Here is a 19279-nt window from a genome sequence, read left to right on the forward strand (position 1 = left end):
TGGAATAGAACAGAAGTTCTTCTGGCCTCTTCATGCAATGGATCTAAAGTGGCACTAGCTCCAAGCCCTACATTACAAGATGACTTATGCCAAGACACTGTGGGCTCTGTCTCAGTGATGGGACATTTCTAAACCCCATTCATACATGATTTTCCCAGGGCCCATAGCTGTCAGGCTTCAGGAGGCCAATAGGAACATTGACTAAACTACAGGGCAGTTTTTGGAAACAATTGTCCTTGGTTAAGCAGCCCTGTTGCCTGAGTGGAGATAACTAGCCTATTGCGTTTGCTAAATTACAAGCAGTTAACAGCCATCGAACTTTTGCAATTAACTCCCATACGCCACACTCATTGTCAATGTATCGATTAAAATGCAAGGCCACTTCATCGTCTCACATTAAAATAGTTTATTTCAGTTGCGAATCTGTAATAATCTTAAAACAAAATGACATTATCAGTGCCAGGTCACAAATACAAAAACAAAAATTAAAAAAAGACATTTGCCAAATAAATTATTTCCCCCCCTCTAAGAGTATCAAAAGTGCAAAATATTTACCTGCTTTTCAATCCAATCTCCCAGGTTGCATTATTGTATTAGTTCCTGGCAAGCTTTTACTGACCATATATATGTCAGCCATCACTGTGAAGCTGCTGTGTAGCACACTCAGTCAAGGGGAGAGATCAGGTACAGTATTTGGACTCTAGGCTACCTTTCCCTGTGTTGTACAGATGTTTCGCTTCAGCTCCTAGGAGTTTTACTTAAAAAAAAAAAAAGCTTGTATTTAGGTTTGTCACAGAGCAGTGCATTAGCACTGACAACTTCCTTGCTCTTAGCTCAAGAAAGTATCGTGCATAAACTGAGAACGGCCCAGTGCATTTCCTTCGCTATGAAGCAAACCAAAGGGCAATAGTGAGGGTAGTGGACAAAAAATTAGCCCAGGTTAATGGTCTTGCAGCATCTGGAAAAGGGTGGAGGGAAAGGAGAGACATTCAATTCCAAGCAGCAGAGAGGTCCTGTGACTGGTCTTCTGCACCAAATGAATAACATAACTAGCTGGATATCAGAGCAGTGCTACCCTTGCTGAACAGATGCATTCAGAATAGTTGGGGTGTGCCTGAGCCCAAGAAAACGTAGCTACTCCCTACCAATACAAAAAAAAAAATTAGGTACTTTTACAAATGAGCTGGTTTGATCCTGCAACTTTGTTCTATGTTTACTTTTATCAGTAACTGAATGGAATCTGTAGTACCCCCCAGTTAGCTATTTCCCAAGGGTGTATTACTGTGAGTGCTCTCTCCACGAGACCCACATCAACAGGTGTTTATACACAAACACAAGGCCTACACACCACTTGAGCCTCAATACAGGGTTTAAGTAATGCCTATAGCCTTTTCCTGGGTCCTTGGACAGGGGAATTTCTTCTACACAGCACACGTGGGCCCTTAGTTTAAAGCCCTAACGTTTGATACCAAAGTTTCTGACTAGCAGAAGAGTCAGTAACCGACAGCTTTTGTAAATCCTCCTTCTGGGCCCAATCTGCTCCTCGAGACATTGTTAGCTGCGTTTAGAGTGTCAAAAATTTTCTTTTGAATTCTGGATTCTTCTGCAGTGTGTCCAACTCTGGGGTTTACAGCACTGTTACCATGCAAGACCCCAAAGGCAGAACTGGCTACAAACACAAAAAACCCAGGCTATTTCATTACCCAAGCCAACGAAAGCACCGGCTTCAACAGAAACAGCATAAAGCGAGAAAAGTCAGTCTGCTGCTTAAGGTTAGTTCAGGGTCAGTCTAATGCCTGGGTTTTTAGGCATTTTATTTCTACATATCTCCTCAGAAGAAAAATCCTCTCCTTCCTTCTCATAGCCTGTGCTCAGCAATCAAAACGGTTCACGCTGCAGGAAGGACTTTACAGATTAAACTCCATTGGTTTAAGTAACATAGGTAAGGTCGGTTGAGTCTAATATTTTAACCTGACAGTACCCTTATATATAAGAGCATTATGAGTATTGTTCAAGTGGTCTTTCGTTAGTTGAAGCACGTCTCTTCTCGAAGCCAAGCAGAATGCAGCAAGTCACCAATTCAGTGGGTCACTATCTCACCGTTATAAAGCTCTGAGGACTGTTCAGCCAATCAGGTTGTTTGAATAGTCCTAGATCTCATTTGGGTCAGAGGGTAGCTCACTTGGTGGAATATTGATCCATAGTACTGGGCTGCTCTGCTGGAGCAGGTGGGAGGGTAGTGAGGTTTTTAAGTAAACCCCCATGCTTGTAGGAGTGCTTCACAATAAGGTTCAGAATGCTACGCAAGAGTTAATCTCAATCTGAATGAGAAGAAAACTTATGCAGGATTTGGCCATCACGTACCATAGCATGACCTACTCATGTGGAAGCCTCAGATTCCTATCCAGGTCACTTTGGAGAAGTTTATTAAGTTTACAGCAAACATCAGATAAAGTGACTGAGTCTATGCGGATTAACAGAGAGAAAAAAGGAAGTAGCAGTGTCGCACGATTACAGTTCCCTGCTTTGAAAAGAAACCTTTCCCTTTTACCTTGACGTTCAGGTAGCAGCTCCTTGTCACTAACAAAATGCCAGCTCCCTGGGCAAGCCAAAGGGCTGGTAGGAGAGCCCATTTGATATAATTAAGTACAGTAACTCCACAGCCTAGAACCGTTCCAGTTTCACACCGAACCATATGTTTAAAAGAAAAAGAAAAGGCAACCTGTATGTTAAGAAACATTTGAGCTGAGGATAAAAACAAAGTGAGAGAAGCTGAAACGAAGCATCTTGTAAACATTTGTCTACAACAAAACTAGTTCCACATGTAACAGACGATCCGATGACAGCATTTTTGGGGCAACATAGTTCAAAAATACAATCATTAAAAAATTAAGTTCCTTGATACAAAGAAGTGTCGATATTGTACTAGAGATGTACCATTGTTGTCTGAAAGGTGTCCAAGTTGATTCACTAGCAGGTATTGAAATTTTCTTTTACATGTCTACTGGCTCATAGCAGCTTATGCCTACAATCTGAGGACATGGGTAAAGTTATGGCTCTAAGAGAGACAGTCTAAAATCGACAGAAGCAAAAAGGCATCTGAAAAACAATGTACATTTAAATGGCTCAACATCTTAACAGTATTTACGGCTGTGTTAGTCCCCTTCCCTCCCTGCTTATGGCTCAGCTGGTGAAGCTGCTCATGGAACTACTACACAAGGAGCATGAAACATGCAGATCGCCTACTAGCCCCCACCATCTGTAAATACCGGCTATTGGTTTGCTACAAGGGAGATACCCCCAACCACACTCCTAAATCACTTACCACAGGGAAAGCTGATAAATAAGAATGCTTGGTATGAAGCCTTTCAGAGTTGCAGAGGCTGGAGAGATTCTGTAGGGTCTTCCCAGTATCTCACCATCATGCACTATGGGCTAAACATTGAGAAGGGGACCTGACCTACGTAACAAGTTCATTGTGTTCAGTCCAAACTGAGTCAGCGTTGCGAAGAACTCATAGGTTTTCTTCAACTGAGAAAAAACAAGACACTGGACATAGGCGATGCAGTGAGCAGGACATTAAAGGAAAATAGACTGGGTTTTGTCTTAGATAGTACAGCATTCAAATACAAGAACAATTTGGTACAGAGGACTTCAGTACGTTTCATCTTTTATTCCTAGGTCAAAGATGAAGGAAGATATTTCTACTCACTGGGCCTAGGAGAGTTCATCTAAAACCTACTGTCCATTTCTCATGACTGTTTATTCCTGGAAAGAACTGTCCATGGTTGTCATCTTAAAAAGTTTGTAGTGTCTGAATCTCTTTTAAATCCCTTCAGTCTAATGCAGGCCAGGATGGAATATAGAACCTTTGTAAGGAACCTTCTAAGAGACGTTCCATCCATAAGGACAACTTGCTTAATTTGTTTCTAATTTGTTTGGATCCTGGACTGCAGGAGGATTTTCCTCGGGCTTCTCCTGTAGGTAGCAAGGGGTCATAATCCTCAGAGGACCCCATGGTTCCCCCTTCATCCCCCGATCTGTGAGGCTTGAAGAGACAGAAGTATTTCTTGTGGCCATTTAGAGCTAGGACGTAACCGGTGTAGTCGCGCTCCAGGAAATGTTTATCATATTGATATGGAATGGGGGCAGCATCCTGGGCAAACTCTAACAAATACTCCAGCCATTCTCTATGCTTATCGAGGCTCAGGAAGGAGAAATGAAGACAGCTGCTCCTGCAGGAGAAGTGAGAGGGAACCAATTTAACCTGTGTTCCAGTTCAGACCAGACACCAGACAGGAAACATCAAGGTTAGAAATTGAAGCAGGGTTGAAGTAATTTATTTTTTATTGTTTTTGCACAAACTATTTTGACTGACTTAAAGCCCTGGAAAGTGAAGCCCTGTATTTGTCCGAACACAGGCATAGCATAAGTGGCAGTAGAGGGACCTGGAGGGGAGAGTTCAGGCTCCATGGCCCATCCAGTCCTTGGCCTCTCTGCTGAGATTAACAGTTGCACTAGCAGCAGTACGGAGAACACACATCCATTACAAAGTGGGCTGAGCCCACCAACCCATTTAATGTTGGCTATCAAACAGCTATTCATTTAAGCCGTCTCACAGGTGCAAGCACCCACATGAAGGTGAAGATGTTCTTGGGAGCAAGCATACAAGAATACACGTGACGAAGCAATGCAACAATACACACCCCAAGCCTATCCACTGCGTGAGACTACACAGGCCATTAAGAGCATAGCAGAAGCCCAAAGAAGAACTCCATACTGACCCTGTGAATGTGTAGACTTCCAGGGCAAACTTCTGAAGTAGGCTGGTTTTGGTGGGGTTGGAAAGGATCAGAACCACGTTCATGTGACCTGGCCTCAGGCGCACGAGGTTACTAGTATAGGTAACATCTGTTAGCTCAGTCACTTCGACAAAGCCCTTTTTGGGAATCCTGCTGGGCAGAGAGAATGACTCAAGTGAAAAAGGAGCAAAGGACAGTAAATGCACCTGGGCACTATAAGGAAAGAGTGACTTAGTGAAAAGTCACTCAAAACCCATGTCACAATGTGTTGGCTAATCTGGCACAGTGCAGAACCCCTGAAAACTCACACCCCCTAGACCCTCTATCCAAAGCCTATTCAAGCAGTTTATCTTTGGCCTGCTAAAGATTAAAGATTAGATGTTCTTTGGCAAATCATTGTTTCTTCTCCTTCATCACTCCACAAAGTATTTGTCTAGGCAAACAGGGGGGTTTCTAAGTGACTGTGTGGTGGGAGGATAGATCATAAATGTAGGAGATGGAGAAAGGTGGGTAGATGGAAAGAAGTTGGCTGTACAGCCACTAGTCTGTTGCTAGTTCAAGGAACTTAGCAGTGGCTCCCTTGTCTGACAGATTTCAGTCACAGCTCAGGTAACAGCTACTTTCCAGTCCTCTACCTCGAAGGGGCTTTTGGTCCCAAATATTCAATTTGTTGCTTTCCGCTGACTGCCCATTCCCTGTTCACTCTTTATATCAGCTACACCAAACTCACCCATGCTCTGTTCACATGCTGCCTGTCACTCACAGCAGCATGTTCACACCAGCTCCATTACTTCCCTACTACCTACTCACTGCCCTTCCCCAACCTGCCCTCTCTGCCTGGGGGAAAGGCAGTAGGAAAAAGACTGTGCCCCACCAAGCCTCTTGAGCAGGAAAGTGGAGGTGCAGAGAAGGCCTGACTAGTGCAGGAAGGAGTTAGCAGGGGAAACCTGTTCTCTTTGCTGAAGGTTGTGTCATTCTTTTCATTCTTTTCAGAGGGATCTTCTTTCTGGGGGAGAGGAGAGTCTCTCTCATCGCTCGAGTCGCTGCAAAGGAGCATTTTAAAACAGGGTAAGTTTCAACTGAGATGCTGAAATCTGGTCTGTAAGGCTCCAACAGATGGTCTGGTAAGTACTAACCTGAAAGCCTGAACAATAACAGTGCCAAAGAGAATGAAGAGGGCTGAGAAGATCAGGGAAAGAAGCGGCATCATTTCCCGCCTAAGAGAGAAGGTTTGCAGTTACTTCTGAGTTCCTACAGTCAACCTCTGCCTCAGGTTTTCAGATCCCTTCCACCCCAGATAACAGCATATAATTTTCCCTGAATTGCCTGTCTCCTGTTTGAAGGGCTTTAATGGAAGCTCTCTCATTGTTCCTATCTTCTAATGAAAGGCAGGGAGACAAACGGAAGAATGTTTTTAAAATACCCTAAACGCTAATGAAAACCGCACAGCAAGACAGCCAAGCCAGGACTATTGCCAACAGGTGCGGTGTGTTTTCAGTAGCATAAAATCCAGTGGCAGACCTCAGCTTCACAGCTCAACTAGCTACCCAGAAGATGAGACAGAAGTCAAGCTTCACTGGCCCACAGTTCCTCTCCTTTCTCCAAGAGAAGATATATATGTCTCCTTCTGTCCCCATCAGATACCTCCATATCTAGATATGCTTTTGAATTTATCCTCGGGCAAGACAAAGGGCTATTACATCTATACACAAAATAAGAGCTATCCTGATATTTTAAATCAGATTCCATACCAGTTATTATGAAATACACTATCCCAGCAGTCTGAGACATATTCTATTGCGGAGTAGAGCCATCGGAGAAAGAACACCTGTAAAGATACAACAGATCAATGACAAGGTGGATGCTCTCCCCTCACCCATGAAGAAACAAATCAACTATGTGACTATCCCCTCTGCACCCCTTGTCCAAACCAGCTCAACTACCTCAGAGCCCAGGGGCTGCCCCTGCAGCTGATGCATACACAGTGAAAGAGTCTTGCCTCTCCAATACTCAAAACTCTAGCACAATTCCCATCACTGACCACAGTGGTGCAGTTTTAGCCCTGGTCTACACTGGGGGGGGAATCGATCTAAGTTATGCAACTTCATCTATGCGAATAATGTAGCTGAAGTTGACACTTAGATGGACTTACCGTGGTGTCTTCATCACGGTGAGTCGACTGCTGGCGCTCCCCCATTGGCTCTGCTTGCACCTCTTGCAGCGCTGGAGTACAGGAGTTGACGGGAGAGCGCTCAGAGTTGATTTATCATGTCTAGACTAGATGCGATATTGATCCCCACTGGATCGATTGCTACCCGCCGATCCAGCGGGTAGTGAAGATGTACCCTCAGAGTTAACTAGAACCAGCTAACATAGGTTTGCTATGCCTCTACAAAATTGAGAATACTTACTGGGGCAAGTTCATCATTCAAGTCTGGCAGGACAGTGTCTGAAGAGAGAAGACCAGGGTCTGTTCTTAACTGAGCCAGACGATCCAAAAGGATGAAGTTATCCTCTTCACTGCCCTCCCAGGCATCTTCCAAGATTTTATAGACCACTCTTCCTACATTATTGCGCCTTTCCAAGATGGCCACCTGGACAAAGCAGTAACAGCACAAGCTTCAGAGAACAAGATACCAACTTGGAAGAAAGCCTTGATGTGTCAAATGAGAATTCAGAACTAGGATCCAGATTAAAAACAGCTATTTCAGTTAATCTCTTACGACACTCATGTCAAAGGGCAGGCACAACATCGGAATGGGAACAAGTATAAAAAGTAGCTGCATGTTCCATTATACCCAATAGGAAGAGAGATGAACAGCACATGTTCTCTGAACCCCGGCTGCTGTTCTTTGGAAGCACAACACTTATTTTGTATAGTGTTTTTCCTGCACACTGCATTCCACATCACATTAGAGTTAACTAATTAGAGTTAGCCAGAAGGAGAGTAATTAAGAAGCATAAGCAAGGAGGAAAAAAAGGGATGTTTTCTCAGCAGAGATGTGAAATAAAACAGTGGGTTTGGTGGTGAGACATAGGAAGGACATTCCAAATAGGAGGAGCTGCCAAGGACAAAGCTCTCACATTAAGAGTGGAGTGACAGAGTGAAAGACAGAAGAGAACAGTGCTAAATAAGCAGGAGTAGTTTGGGAAGGAGTAGAGAGAAACGAGGTCCATCCATGAGACTGGCAGGAGCAAGTTCATGGAGGGGTTTAAGATCAAAGAGGACAATTTTGAACTGGACAGTGAAATGAACAGAGCCAGTGGAATCATGAGAATGGAAGATGACGTGGTTATACTTTGTACGTGTCAGAAGGCAGGCAGTGGTGTTTGGCAAAGGCTGGAGGCTAGAGAGCGGAGATCGGGACAGATCAAAAAGAAGGGAATTGCAATACACAAGACAATGAAGGTCCAACCTGAAGCAGAGCACACCAACATGCAATACAAGAGGATCTGTTACAAGTAGAGAGGTCTGATCCTGCCCATAACATGCTCCCGTAATATTTCAAAGAAGCAGCATCAATATTCTCTCCCCCTGAACATTTTTGAGGTTGGGGTGAAAAAGAATAAAGCTCAGAGAGAGACTGAATTACAGATTAGGCAGAAGGAAAATGTGACACTCACGGCAGATTTCCCCCAATATTTCTCATCATCCATCAGCAAGGCATGGGCAAAGTCTCGCTGACGGTCGTTGTAGATATGCACAAACCTCACGGTGTCTTTCGTGTTTGCCAGAGCAAAGGCCACAAATGCCTCATAGGTCTTAGCAAACTTGTCACCCTCGCCAGTAAGTAAAACCACACAGTACCTAAACAACACAATGAAATGAAGGATTCACGGCAGGCCTGGAGACACAAACGAATAACAAACCCAACCTGCCAGCTAGAACAGACCCTGACGAGCCAGAGAGACACTTCATGGTGTCTATCTTCTTACACACTCCATTGCTCAATGTTCCAATCTCAGTCCTTCCCATCTTCTATGTTCCTGTCCCCACAGAGTTACTGCAAGGTACTCTGTTTAATAATACAAGAACAAGGGGATAGTGAACTGAAAAGTGGCATGTTTGAAACTGATAAAAGGAACTACTTTCACACAATGCACAATTAGCTTCTGGGACTCATTGCCATGCAACAGAGGCCAAGGTCTTAGCAGGATTCAAAAACAGATTAGACATTTAGATGTATAAGAAGAACATCCAAAGTTCTAATACTAAATACAGAGAGACCCCCTCAATGCCTCCGAAGGGATATAGACCTAACCTTGCATTATTAGGGGTTAGGAGGAAACTTCCATGGGGGCAGGTTGTTCCATCATTGCCACTGACGGGCTTCTTGGAAATCCCTGTGAAGCATCTGGCACTGGCCACTGATGGTGACAGGATACTGGATTACATGAACCACTGCTCTGATCCTGTCTAGCAATTTCTATTCTTTCAATGGACCCCCCACAGAGAGTTAAATGAGACGTCGCCTGTAAGCAGCCACCGGGAGTAGGAGCGCATGAGGATAGGAGGAACTTCCATTGCAGCAAGCCTTACTTCCGCTGACGGTGAGACTTCTTCACAGGACACAGTTCACGAAACAATTTCTGGCTGGTGAGTCTGGCTGCCAGAAGGAACTTGTTCTGGGAAAGGAAGTCATCAATGAGCTGCTTTTTCATCTCTCTTGCCTGGAAAGGACAAAGCATACAGAAGATCAGCACTGTTCAGCTAAACTAGAAGTATGTTCAGCTCTCAAGGAACATGAATGCTCTAGTGTTAAAGGGTCACCATGATGAAGGTCAACAGGCTGTTTTACACATGGAAGAGATGTTCAGGAGATTGGAAGTGTGGCCGCTCATGAATGCCCCTGGAGAAGGGGCATTAAACAGCTGTTGTTGCTGAGGGGAAAAAAAAATCAGAGCATCCAGTAATATTAAAATCCCAACAGTCAGAAACTGCAACAGTGACCAAAGGCTTCTGACGACTCAGCATTTACTGGGGTGTACCTGCACAAGAACCTTTCACTATTAATGCACTTTCTCTATGAAACCTCTAAGTCTCATGGACTCTCTAAGGAATTCCTCAGAGACAAGGGTTGGTCCCAGGAGACTAAGGAATTCTGACAAAGCTGAATTAAGAGCTGCCCTCTCTCTCTACAGTTACTGCGCCACTGAAACCCAAAGACCTGCCTTCCTCCACCAGCTTAGTTACTAAACTATGCACCAGTGAAAACCACAACTGTCACCCAGTTATCCTCCAAGTTCAGATGTCTGTTGAAACCTACAGAGCTCCCTCCCTCCCTGACGGTCATTCAAGACATCCTTCTGAAGCTCCAATTTCTGCTCCCATCCAACCCAGAGTTGGTTTGAAATGCTCCACTGATCAACTTCTGATGTATGAAACAGACCAGAAAAGTAGTTACTATATATTTTACTTAAAACCCAGACAGACAGACAAAGATGCAGACCACAAAGTGACACCTGAATAACATCGGCAGGCTTATCAATATGTTCCTTGAAGATCATCATGGTGGGGGTGTAGACATTGATGTTATATTGTCTGGACAACTCTTCAGTTCCTCTGAGTCCAACATACACATATCCAAAGGACAAATAATCTCTGTACGCAAAAGCAGTGAGCTAGAAGGAAAAAGAGGTGCAGTGCATGTTTACACTGCAGATCATGCTTTGATTCTTCCCCAGTAAAGCTTATGGTGACTATTTCCCCATAGCCTCCGCAGCACTGTTAAGTCTAGAACAGCCAAATGATACACACAGTCAGCCCATTCCCTTTACCAGGCTTATTATACAGTTAGCTTCTTCCTCATGACAGAGGAAGATTGGCAGGATCCATGGTTTTATTTTACAATCTAACATTCTATATCTGGCCAACTGTTTCTTTAGCAACTCATCATCCTCAAACAAACTAGACCCAGTGCTCAAATGGCCCAGATCATTAACTATTTGTGGTGGGAAAGGAATGATGGTTTCTCCCCTTGCCCTCAACCCCACCCATGCCCTTACTTCCACTAGAGATCTGTCTATGGCAAGAGAAGTACGTTCTACTCATATTCGGATGTTTAAAACAGTTAGCAAAAGCAGGTCACCTGACTATGCAGTCTCCAAATAACACATATGTAATTGCTGGGTGTTCGGGGTGGGTAATGCTACTTAGATGAACCATCCAGCCTGTGCCTATACCGAGATCCCATTCTCTACTAAGACAGGTGGATTTACAAAGCTTTCCAAATGCCAGAGATCTCACACACACACACACACACACACACACACACATTACCTTGTATAGCAATGGCACTACTGGCATATGATCAAACAGAAGAACATGGGGTTTATTTTCCTTCTTCCAGTTCGACAGGAATTGGACATAACTTTTATCTGTAATCTTAAATGTAAACAGAACGTTCGTTTCAACCTCAATACATTCAGAAAACTAAAGTTCAGTAAGATTAAATGGCTGCATTAGAACTGGGTCCTAAAAAGCTGCCAGAATGTCATGATTTCTGTTTTGTAAAGGACACCTGTGCCCATACATCTTTTCCGGCTAAGGTGATTTGTGCAAAACCAGGATTTTTACACTAACAGTTCTCTCTGCTTTTGCTGATCTTTCCTGACTTGATGTCATAAATTCTCAGTGGCATCATAATCATTTCCACAGCAGCTAACTGGTACTTCAGATGGGGAAATCAGCAAAAAGGGCAGAGTAGAAGTCTAACAATATGTTTATTTAAAAATGTCTCTAGTGATAAAAAGCTCTGTCTGCCAAAAAATGCGCTCAACTCCCATTTACTGGCCTGATCCAAAGTGTGCTGAAGTCAACAGAATGATACCCAATGCACTTCAGTAGGCTTTGAGCCAGGCCTAAAAATCTGCAGGAGCTGAGAATACAGAAAATCTTGCAAGATATACTTATCAGTTTGCAGGATAGGGCAAGGGAGGGGAAGAGACATACAGTGATGGTCTCTAAGGTCATGTCCACACTGGAGCACCGTTTTGGAACCTGGCTATGGCTACCCTCCAAGCAGACTTCAAACACCATTCCTTAATATAGTTGTAACTATCTCTGGTGTAGTCCCAAACAGTGTCAAATCGGCACACGTGTGGTTAGGAGCCCTAACGTAAGCCATGTATACGATCAAATGCTTACCATGAAGCACTGCAGTTAACCCTGAAGGACATGAGTTATGGTAAGTGGGGTATCACCAGTGTCCTGCTGCCAGCTCTAGCACCTATCTCACCATGCACAGGGGAAGATGGAGAAAAATTCCATCTTGTGCGTGAATGTAGTGTTTCCTTCAAAACCGCCTCCAGCATTTATAGCTGTAACGATTTCACTCTTCTGAACCACCATTCTCCCTTGATTAAGGCCATTGCATATAGCTTCAGAAACTTCTGACATCCTCAAGACAAAGGTCACATCAGAGACAACAAAGAGATCCAAGTGTCTAGCACACACTACCACTTATCAGAATCCAAACACGCTGATCTCCCTGTCACGTACCTTCTCTATGAGGTTCCCTGGAAGAAGGCTCTCCACAAACTGCCTCAGGTTCTCTCGGATGACCGCATTGTGGAAGAAGGATATTTTCCCATTAATGAGTCCCAGAATGGACGGTGTGCTGTGTGCTCCCAGGTGATGTGCGAGGCGTCTCTCATACCCAGCGTGGACGACTCCAATTCCCACTCCTGAAAACGGAGGGCAAATCCAAAAAGAGGGTCACCTTGACATGGCAGGTGAATGACCCAAACTCCCCTAAAAGGAATCAGCACTAAGGTGGCTGCTGTTACACAGCACACCGAGAGGATGAATTATTCAGCTGGTACCACATAGTGTTTCCCCTTTTCACATTCCATGGGGAGTTGTATTACTCTGCTCTCAGGAAGAAGTAACAATGGTACCATCTCTGCCTTACTCTTCTGCCTAAAGGTTCTCTATTCAGCACGTTAAAACCCCAAGGAAAAATATCATGTTAAATATACAGTGCAGCAACGTCTTATCCTGGCACTCTTATTTTGGATTCTATGTCCTCTGTATTGACCATCTCCGGTTATTTAGATGACCGATAAGGGGGACAGGAATTTTCACCCTGAGCAAGAAACACTGCAAGCACTTAACTGGAATCCAGGTATATGTTGCCAGGGTTCCCTGATTTTTATTTTGGACACCAAAATTTTCTCACATCCTCCTGTGTCCTACATGATAGTGGCCTTGACTCTGGTCAAGTTTGGGCTGGCTCACAGCCCCCTTTAGACTCCAGATTGCATCTCAGGACCATTCTTGATGTATATCAAAGGGCAATGCAATGTTACAGGCCAGAACATAGCAGTACCTGACCATGCAACAATCCTTGGTGCTATTTAGAGTGATGCAGGCACTAGGAATGGTTTAATCACACTGCAGCAGAAAAGGAGACACTCGCTGAATTTAGAGATGGAAGAGACTCCCCAGAATGCATCTAGTCCATTCTCTGCCAGGGCAAGATTTTCTAATGCCTTGTTTCATCAAGTGCCAGCTCCCTACAGGGATAGGGCTTTCACCAGCTCCCTTCAGCGACTGACTCAGCCCTACAGATCTAAAGTGTTTCCTCATGTTTTAAACCTAACTTTGTCTTGTCTCAGTTTCATTGATGAGGACTGGTGTTGGGAAAAAAGGAGATCAATGCCCCTCCACTTACACTAGAAAACAACAGAAATAAAGCCATTCACACCACATTGATAAACCACAAAGGAACTCCATGGCTGAATTCACATTCAAACACAACCCCCAAAAGTTGAAGTCAGTTGCTGAAGCCTAGGATGGAAAGCTTTGAGACAGCCTCTCTCTGAAAACAAGTTGCATCTTGAGTTTTGAAAATTTGCTTCTCTTACCCAGCACCTCTAGCTCCTGAACAACCTCCTTCCACACAGGCTCAATGTGGATACAGCTGAAGCACCAGTCCGAGGTTATTTTAATGAGGTAGGGCTTTTTGAAACTGTCCGGTACAATCTCGTTCACGTAGTGCGAAAAATGCAGCAAGTACTTCTCATCGAAGGAGTCTCGTCGCTCCGAATTAAACGGGAAGTGGAAAAAGGATTCGTCAAAGTAAAAGCTTTCGTGGAAGTGATGGAACTGGCGGTGCTGCTGCTGCTGAGGGTACCCCTGGTTCTCACCCACGTCTCCGTAACGATCAAAGTTTGATCTCTTTTCCTCATTGGAGAGGATCTGTCAAGCACAGAGTTAAGAGGAGTTGAAAAGAAACAAGGCCTGGCACATGTTGAGAGGGAACTGGAAGGATGATAATTCCCCTTCTTAAAATGATAGAATAGCCATAAGGAGCAGATACACTGGGAAGAGGACATAGGTGCTGGAACGGAATGTGGGGGTCTGCAGCACCCCCTGACTTGAAGTGGTTTCCATTATATATAGGATTTCCAATTTAGTTGAATGGCTCTCAGCACCCCCACTATAAAAAATGTTCCAACACCCTGGAAGAGGAATTCCTTTTCCTGAACATCTACCCAGTTGAGCTCCAAGAAAGAGAACTGTCATGTCTTTTACACCTATGTCTCTGGAGACAAATCCATGTATGTGGCATGGAGTGAGACAGAGTTCACACAAATAAACAGAACATTTATTTGGAGAATTTTGTACAAACCTAGTCACTAGCTAACCAATCTTTTTAAATATTAATTTCTGGCTTCCTAGTTCTGTGACGCTGTCTTCCAAATTCCTTTATCATTTCAGTTTCTCAGCTAAGAGGCCATAAAAATGAGTCCTAAAACCAACATAGTCTAGAAGACTATTGTGGTTTTCTCGTAATTTCAAATATCTAACAGCCACGTGAATTTGAAGAGCTGAAGCGCTCAGGAAGACAAGCAGCACTTTAAGCGGAAACTGCCGATTGAGCTGGGAGATGAGAATTCAGTTTATTCCTGGGGACTCAGCATGGATGTAAGAAGAGCATCGGCTGAGATGCCACATGCTGAGGTAGCTTCTTCAGTGAGGCTTGGATGAGTGACCTGCAAGTGCTACTTATGCAAATAATATTTTAGAAGTGACTAAAGCTCGCAAGCCATTAACACCACTTACGTCATCACTGGAATATGCATAACAAATATGAAGAGGTAGCACCAGCCTGCTTTGCTGAACTCAGTGGATACCCCATACTCTTTGCTTTAATTAATTAATACTCTTTGATTAATTCACATCTCCCCCAATAGCTGGGGAAGTGTTAAATGGATATGCAGGGTTTGTTTTTTTTTAAAACAGCAGCATCCAGGGGATAGTTTTTCCTCAAGAAAACCTAGACAAAGATTCCACCAGCCTACCCTGCCATACACAGAGCAGAGAAATTGTTCCATGTAGATATAACTGGAAAATAGTAAAGACTACTTGTAAAAGATGAACAGCATTTTCCAGGTTCTAATATACATCCTGAAAGCAGCACAAAGTTACCAAACAGTGTTTAATACCTCATAGGCCTTGCTAATTTGTATAAACTTATCTTCTGCTCCTGGGTCCTTGTTTTTGTCAGGGTGCCTACAATGCAAAAAATAAAGAAAATGGATTTTGTCCTTTAGAAAGCATCAGCAATTTATCACAGGGAGTCACAGCGAGCCACAAGTGTTTTCAGCTTCAGTTCAATACTCATGCTAAGCGGGATATGTAGACATTAATTCCATTTACTGGTACCCACTTCTTAATCCATCTGATGCAGATTTATGGGAAAAGTCTATTTCTCCTACCCAGGCTGAACCACATAAAGAATTTCAATGGGATTTGAGTGGTGTATGTATTTCCTCAGTTTTGAATTTTATTTCATAAATAAATGGTCCAAGTGGAGCTAAAAAGTTGATTTAACACCAGGCAGTAAATTCCTTCAGCAACAATCCTACCAATTTCAAAGATGCATGCTCTAGCTGCTGCCCTATATATATCAGGCAGAGCAGCTACTTGGTACATCTGCAGCTCTATTCTGCATGTTAATAGTTTTCCATTATAGCATTAGACCACAACCTTAATGCCTAGGTTCTATGAGACCCAGAAGCTATCAGATAATCATGTTTTTCCAGATGCTGTACATCAGCTCTTCTCTCCAGTATATGAAACAGGTCTTAATGTATGGTCATAATTTGGCTTAACTTAATTCACTTCCTCTTTTAAGACTCCTGAAAATTTGACTTAAAAAAAAAAAAAGCTCACTAACTAGAAGTTAGTCATGATCAAATTTATATATATAAAAATAATAATAGATTTACTCAGTTGAGTTACTGGATGTGAGGAGAACACATAACTAGTGGGAGAAATTAACTAGTGAATGTGATCCTGTTGCAATTCCTACAACAACCTTAAAGATATAGCACAGAAGTTATTAAAAGACATTTGTTTCTTAACTTTCTGCCCTTGGTGATTCTTCCTATGTGCTACATTTTGTAATGTACAAGATAGAGGGGGAAAGAGTTTCATATTAGACCCTCCAGAGTCTGATATCGAGAGTACTGGATGAAGTGGAAGTTAGTATCATCAGAAATTATTACACCATGTGCAATGTGCAAAAATAACTAAAATTTAGGGCCAGATCCTGCAATTCTTGTTGTCAACCTGTGAATAGTCCCACTGAAATCGGCAGGTCATTTGTGTGAGCAAGGTACATGGGATCAAGACTCTCATCATATATACAAAACATAATGTATGATTAGCCTTTACTTAGAATACACATGCAAACAAGATAACTAACATTATAGGTCCAATTCGACAAACCTTTTCTTGAGTAGTATTTACTCACAAAAGATGTGCCATTGAATTCAATGGGACTACTGAAGTAAGTACTTCTCTTTCAGCTGCATAATTGCCCTTTATTAGAAAGTTTTCCTTCTCCTTTAAAAAAAAAAAAAAAATTTCTCTCTGGCCAACAGATACATTTACTTAAGAACAGTGGGCCAGCTCCTCAGCTGAAATAAATCAGTGTAGTTCCATAGTGGATTTAAGTTGATGTACACCAAGTGAGGCACTGGCTCACTATTCAGAATATGGTTTTATTCAACATGGTAAGAGCACATGTACTGTATATAGGGAGGAAAACGGTTATTGTACCATTTTAAATGCCTTTGTTTTTATTTTGTAAATGATGGTTTCTCTCACAAATATTTTGTGCCCCGGTGAAAATAGCTGACTCTAGCTTGCAGAAACCATTTAATATGCAAAATATTTTGATCCACCTACCATTCCCGGGCGAGCTTCTTATAAGCCTTTTTAATGTCAGCCTGGCTGGATGTCCTGCTAACCCCAAGGATTCTGTATGGATCAAAATCCACGGCAGACAAAATTTGCAGGACCAAGACCAGAACCAGGACCACAACCAACGAGATGCTTAACTTTTTCAGTTCCATTTCTCTTCCTTTAGGCAACCTGGACAGGAGAGTTTCCATATGCATAAGACAGAAGTGCAAAACTAGAGACAGATGCAAAATCCAGGAACCCCTATATTTAGTCCTGGACCACTGGCAAAAGAACTGAAAAACCAAAGGCCCCATCTCCTTCAAACAACCAAGACCAGAATTCATGTCTTATATTACTAAAAAGGTAGGATTTGGGAGAGGGTCTGTTCCAGCCCTTGCATGTCATGAAATATCACATCATTCTAATTATAATTTTGCTTCACCTACAGTTCAACATTTTAGTAGCTTCGATCTTGAGAATTCTAGAGTAAGAGACCCGTGCTTTACACCTACTAACAGTTCACTACCAGTTTTAAGGTATTAAAAAAGCAGTAAACTGTAGCTGTTTCTGCTGTTCCATCATTTATTAGGACTAGCAGATACTTAAAGGACCAGTACACTTTTCTAAATGCTAGTACTACACTAGCAAATCAGAAACCAAAGAATTCTGGTGGCTGACAGTTAGATGGGACCACGTTAGTTGAAGGAACAATGCCACCGTGAACTCTAGTCAGTTTCAAAAAAGTGAGTTAGAATATTTTCAGGTACCACATCTGTCCCTCAGCCCCCAGTGTTGTGTTTTTAAAACTGTATTTTCCAAAAATTGTTTCTCTCTCCTGTTCACGTATAAGATCCACAGGATCGCCTCCTGAAACTAAATGCACAATGACAACGGGTTGACTACTTAAAATGCAGCCAACCACACAATTAAATAAAATGAAAGAATACAAAAAAAAACATTTTTAACAATCTGTCACTGTTATGTTGAACGCTGCTTGCAACAGTTAAGTGAAACCATTTCTCACAGATGAGGTGAGATTTTTAAACTGATCATGTAAATACATTTATTCACAGATGTTAGTTATAACAGATTATTAATAGTGGAGAATTTTTGTAATCCAGTTTTTCACTATTTACACTCTTTATTTATAGTCTGCATAATTCACATCTTGGGAAGTGGAAATCAATGCAGTCAGTTTTACCATCCGGTTCTTAGAGCTACAATCTTTGGTCTCCAGACACTATCTAGCAGCGGCTGTTTATCTGTTTAAGGGAAATCCTAGCACTGGACATTGAAACAGTAACACCCCCCCCCCCTTCAAAAATCACAAAACATATGTCTCAGGTTTTCCAAAACCTTCTTGTTATGACATGTAAATTTGGAGGCACGTGATCTGACAGCGCAGCTGCTGACACCCCGGGCTCCCCCAGGCAGGGGGCTGCGGTGGGGGGACGAGAGAGGAGCCAGGGGCCCAGGAATAGCGCACCCGATCCGTCCCTGCCCCCCCGGCACTGGGTGGGGGGGAGCGCCCCGTGCTTCCCAAGGCTACTCCCCAGCAGGGCCCTGCCAGCCCCACAGCTGCCCTCTGGGCTCACCCGCAGCCAGGCGCCCCGACTGTCACCCCCACTGCCCTTTGCCAGGCCGCAGGCGGCGCTCGGAGCGCGAGCCCCGGACCCGGCGGGACGGGCCGCGGGAAGGGTCAGCCCCAGATCACATGGCGAAGCCCCTTAAAGGGCCAGCGCCCACCCCGAGGCCGGGACCCCTGGGGGGGGGCGATACCCACCCTGCGCTCCGGGGGCCCGGTCCCGGCTTCCGGCTTCGCCGCCCCGCCTCTCGCCGTCACCATAGAGACGGCGCAGTGCTCACTTCCGCTCTCTGCTCCACCCGGTCATAGAGAGGGACACGGACCATAGAGCAGCGCGGCGCTCCGAGGGCTAGCGAGTACCATCCTGCGGAGCATGACGGGATACAAGCGAAGACTCCCGGGGTGGGGGAATGCCTTGTTGAAACCACATTTCGTGTCGCGGCGAGAGTATCGTGATGTGAAGTCATGGTGAGACATTGGCCCATGTCATCACAGCACCATGACCTGGGGCGTGACGACATGTCATGATGTCAGCCTGCGTCACCATGTGACGTCATGACGTCAGCCTATGTCACTGTGGTGCTGCGTCACCATGTGACGTCATGTCTCGATGACAGCCCATGTCTCCGTCACAATGGCGCTGCATCATAATGTGATACCGTGTCATTGCAGGGGTTCTGGAACAATTTGTAT

The 19279-nt window shown here is 43.8% G+C and overlaps 1 protein-coding gene across 3 annotated transcripts; it reads right to left on the reverse strand.

Moving 5' to 3' along the window:
• Positions 1–391: 391 nt before the first annotated feature.
• Positions 392–18859, reverse strand: DNAJC16 (DnaJ heat shock protein family (Hsp40) member C16). Of its 3 annotated transcripts, XR_003997096.1 has the most exons (16): positions 18785–18859; positions 17005–17190; positions 15255–15321; positions 13671–14004; positions 12304–12488; positions 11083–11187; positions 10266–10424; positions 9343–9473; positions 8427–8610; positions 7214–7396; positions 6554–6630; positions 5939–6019; positions 5750–5845; positions 4785–4955; positions 3326–4235; positions 392–3032 (listed from the first exon to the last, which is right to left on the reverse strand). XR_003997096.1 is itself a non-coding variant. In XM_030537535.1 (15 exons), the coding sequence occupies exons 2-15, from the start codon at positions 17169–17171 to the stop codon at positions 3836–3838; spliced, it is 2337 nt and encodes a 778-aa protein (XP_030393395.1). In that variant the 5' UTR covers positions 17172–17190; positions 18785–18859; the 3' UTR covers positions 392–3835. The 3 variants fall into 3 exon arrangements, 2 of the variants coding, with proteins under 2 accessions (XP_030393395.1, XP_030393393.1); XM_030537535.1 differs by having other exon boundaries at positions 392–4235; positions 4785–4952; XM_030537533.1 differs by having other exon boundaries at positions 392–4235.
• Positions 18860–19279: the final 420 nt, after the last annotated feature.

This window comes from Gopherus evgoodei, chromosome 18, assembly GCF_007399415.2.
Source record: "Gopherus evgoodei ecotype Sinaloan lineage chromosome 18, rGopEvg1_v1.p, whole genome shotgun sequence".
Lineage (NCBI taxonomy): Eukaryota > Metazoa > Chordata > Testudines > Testudinidae > Gopherus > Gopherus evgoodei.

What these genes read in the sequence shown, in the direction of transcription:
- DNAJC16 (XM_030537533.1), bottom strand. Translation starts at nt 17,171, where the DNA reads ATGGAACTGAAAAAGTTAAGCATCTCGTTGGTTGTGGTCCTGGTTCTG. An exon ending in AAGAAGCTCGCCCGGGAATG is followed by an intron (nt 15,322 to 17,004) that starts GTAGGTGGATCA and finishes TTTGCATTGTAG; the next exon opens with GCACCCTGACAAAAACAAGG. An exon ending in ACCTTCAGCAAAGAGAACAG is followed by an intron (nt 4,956 to 5,749) that starts GTTTCCCCTGCT and finishes CTCTCTGCCCAG; the next exon opens with CAGGATTCCCAAAAAGGGCT.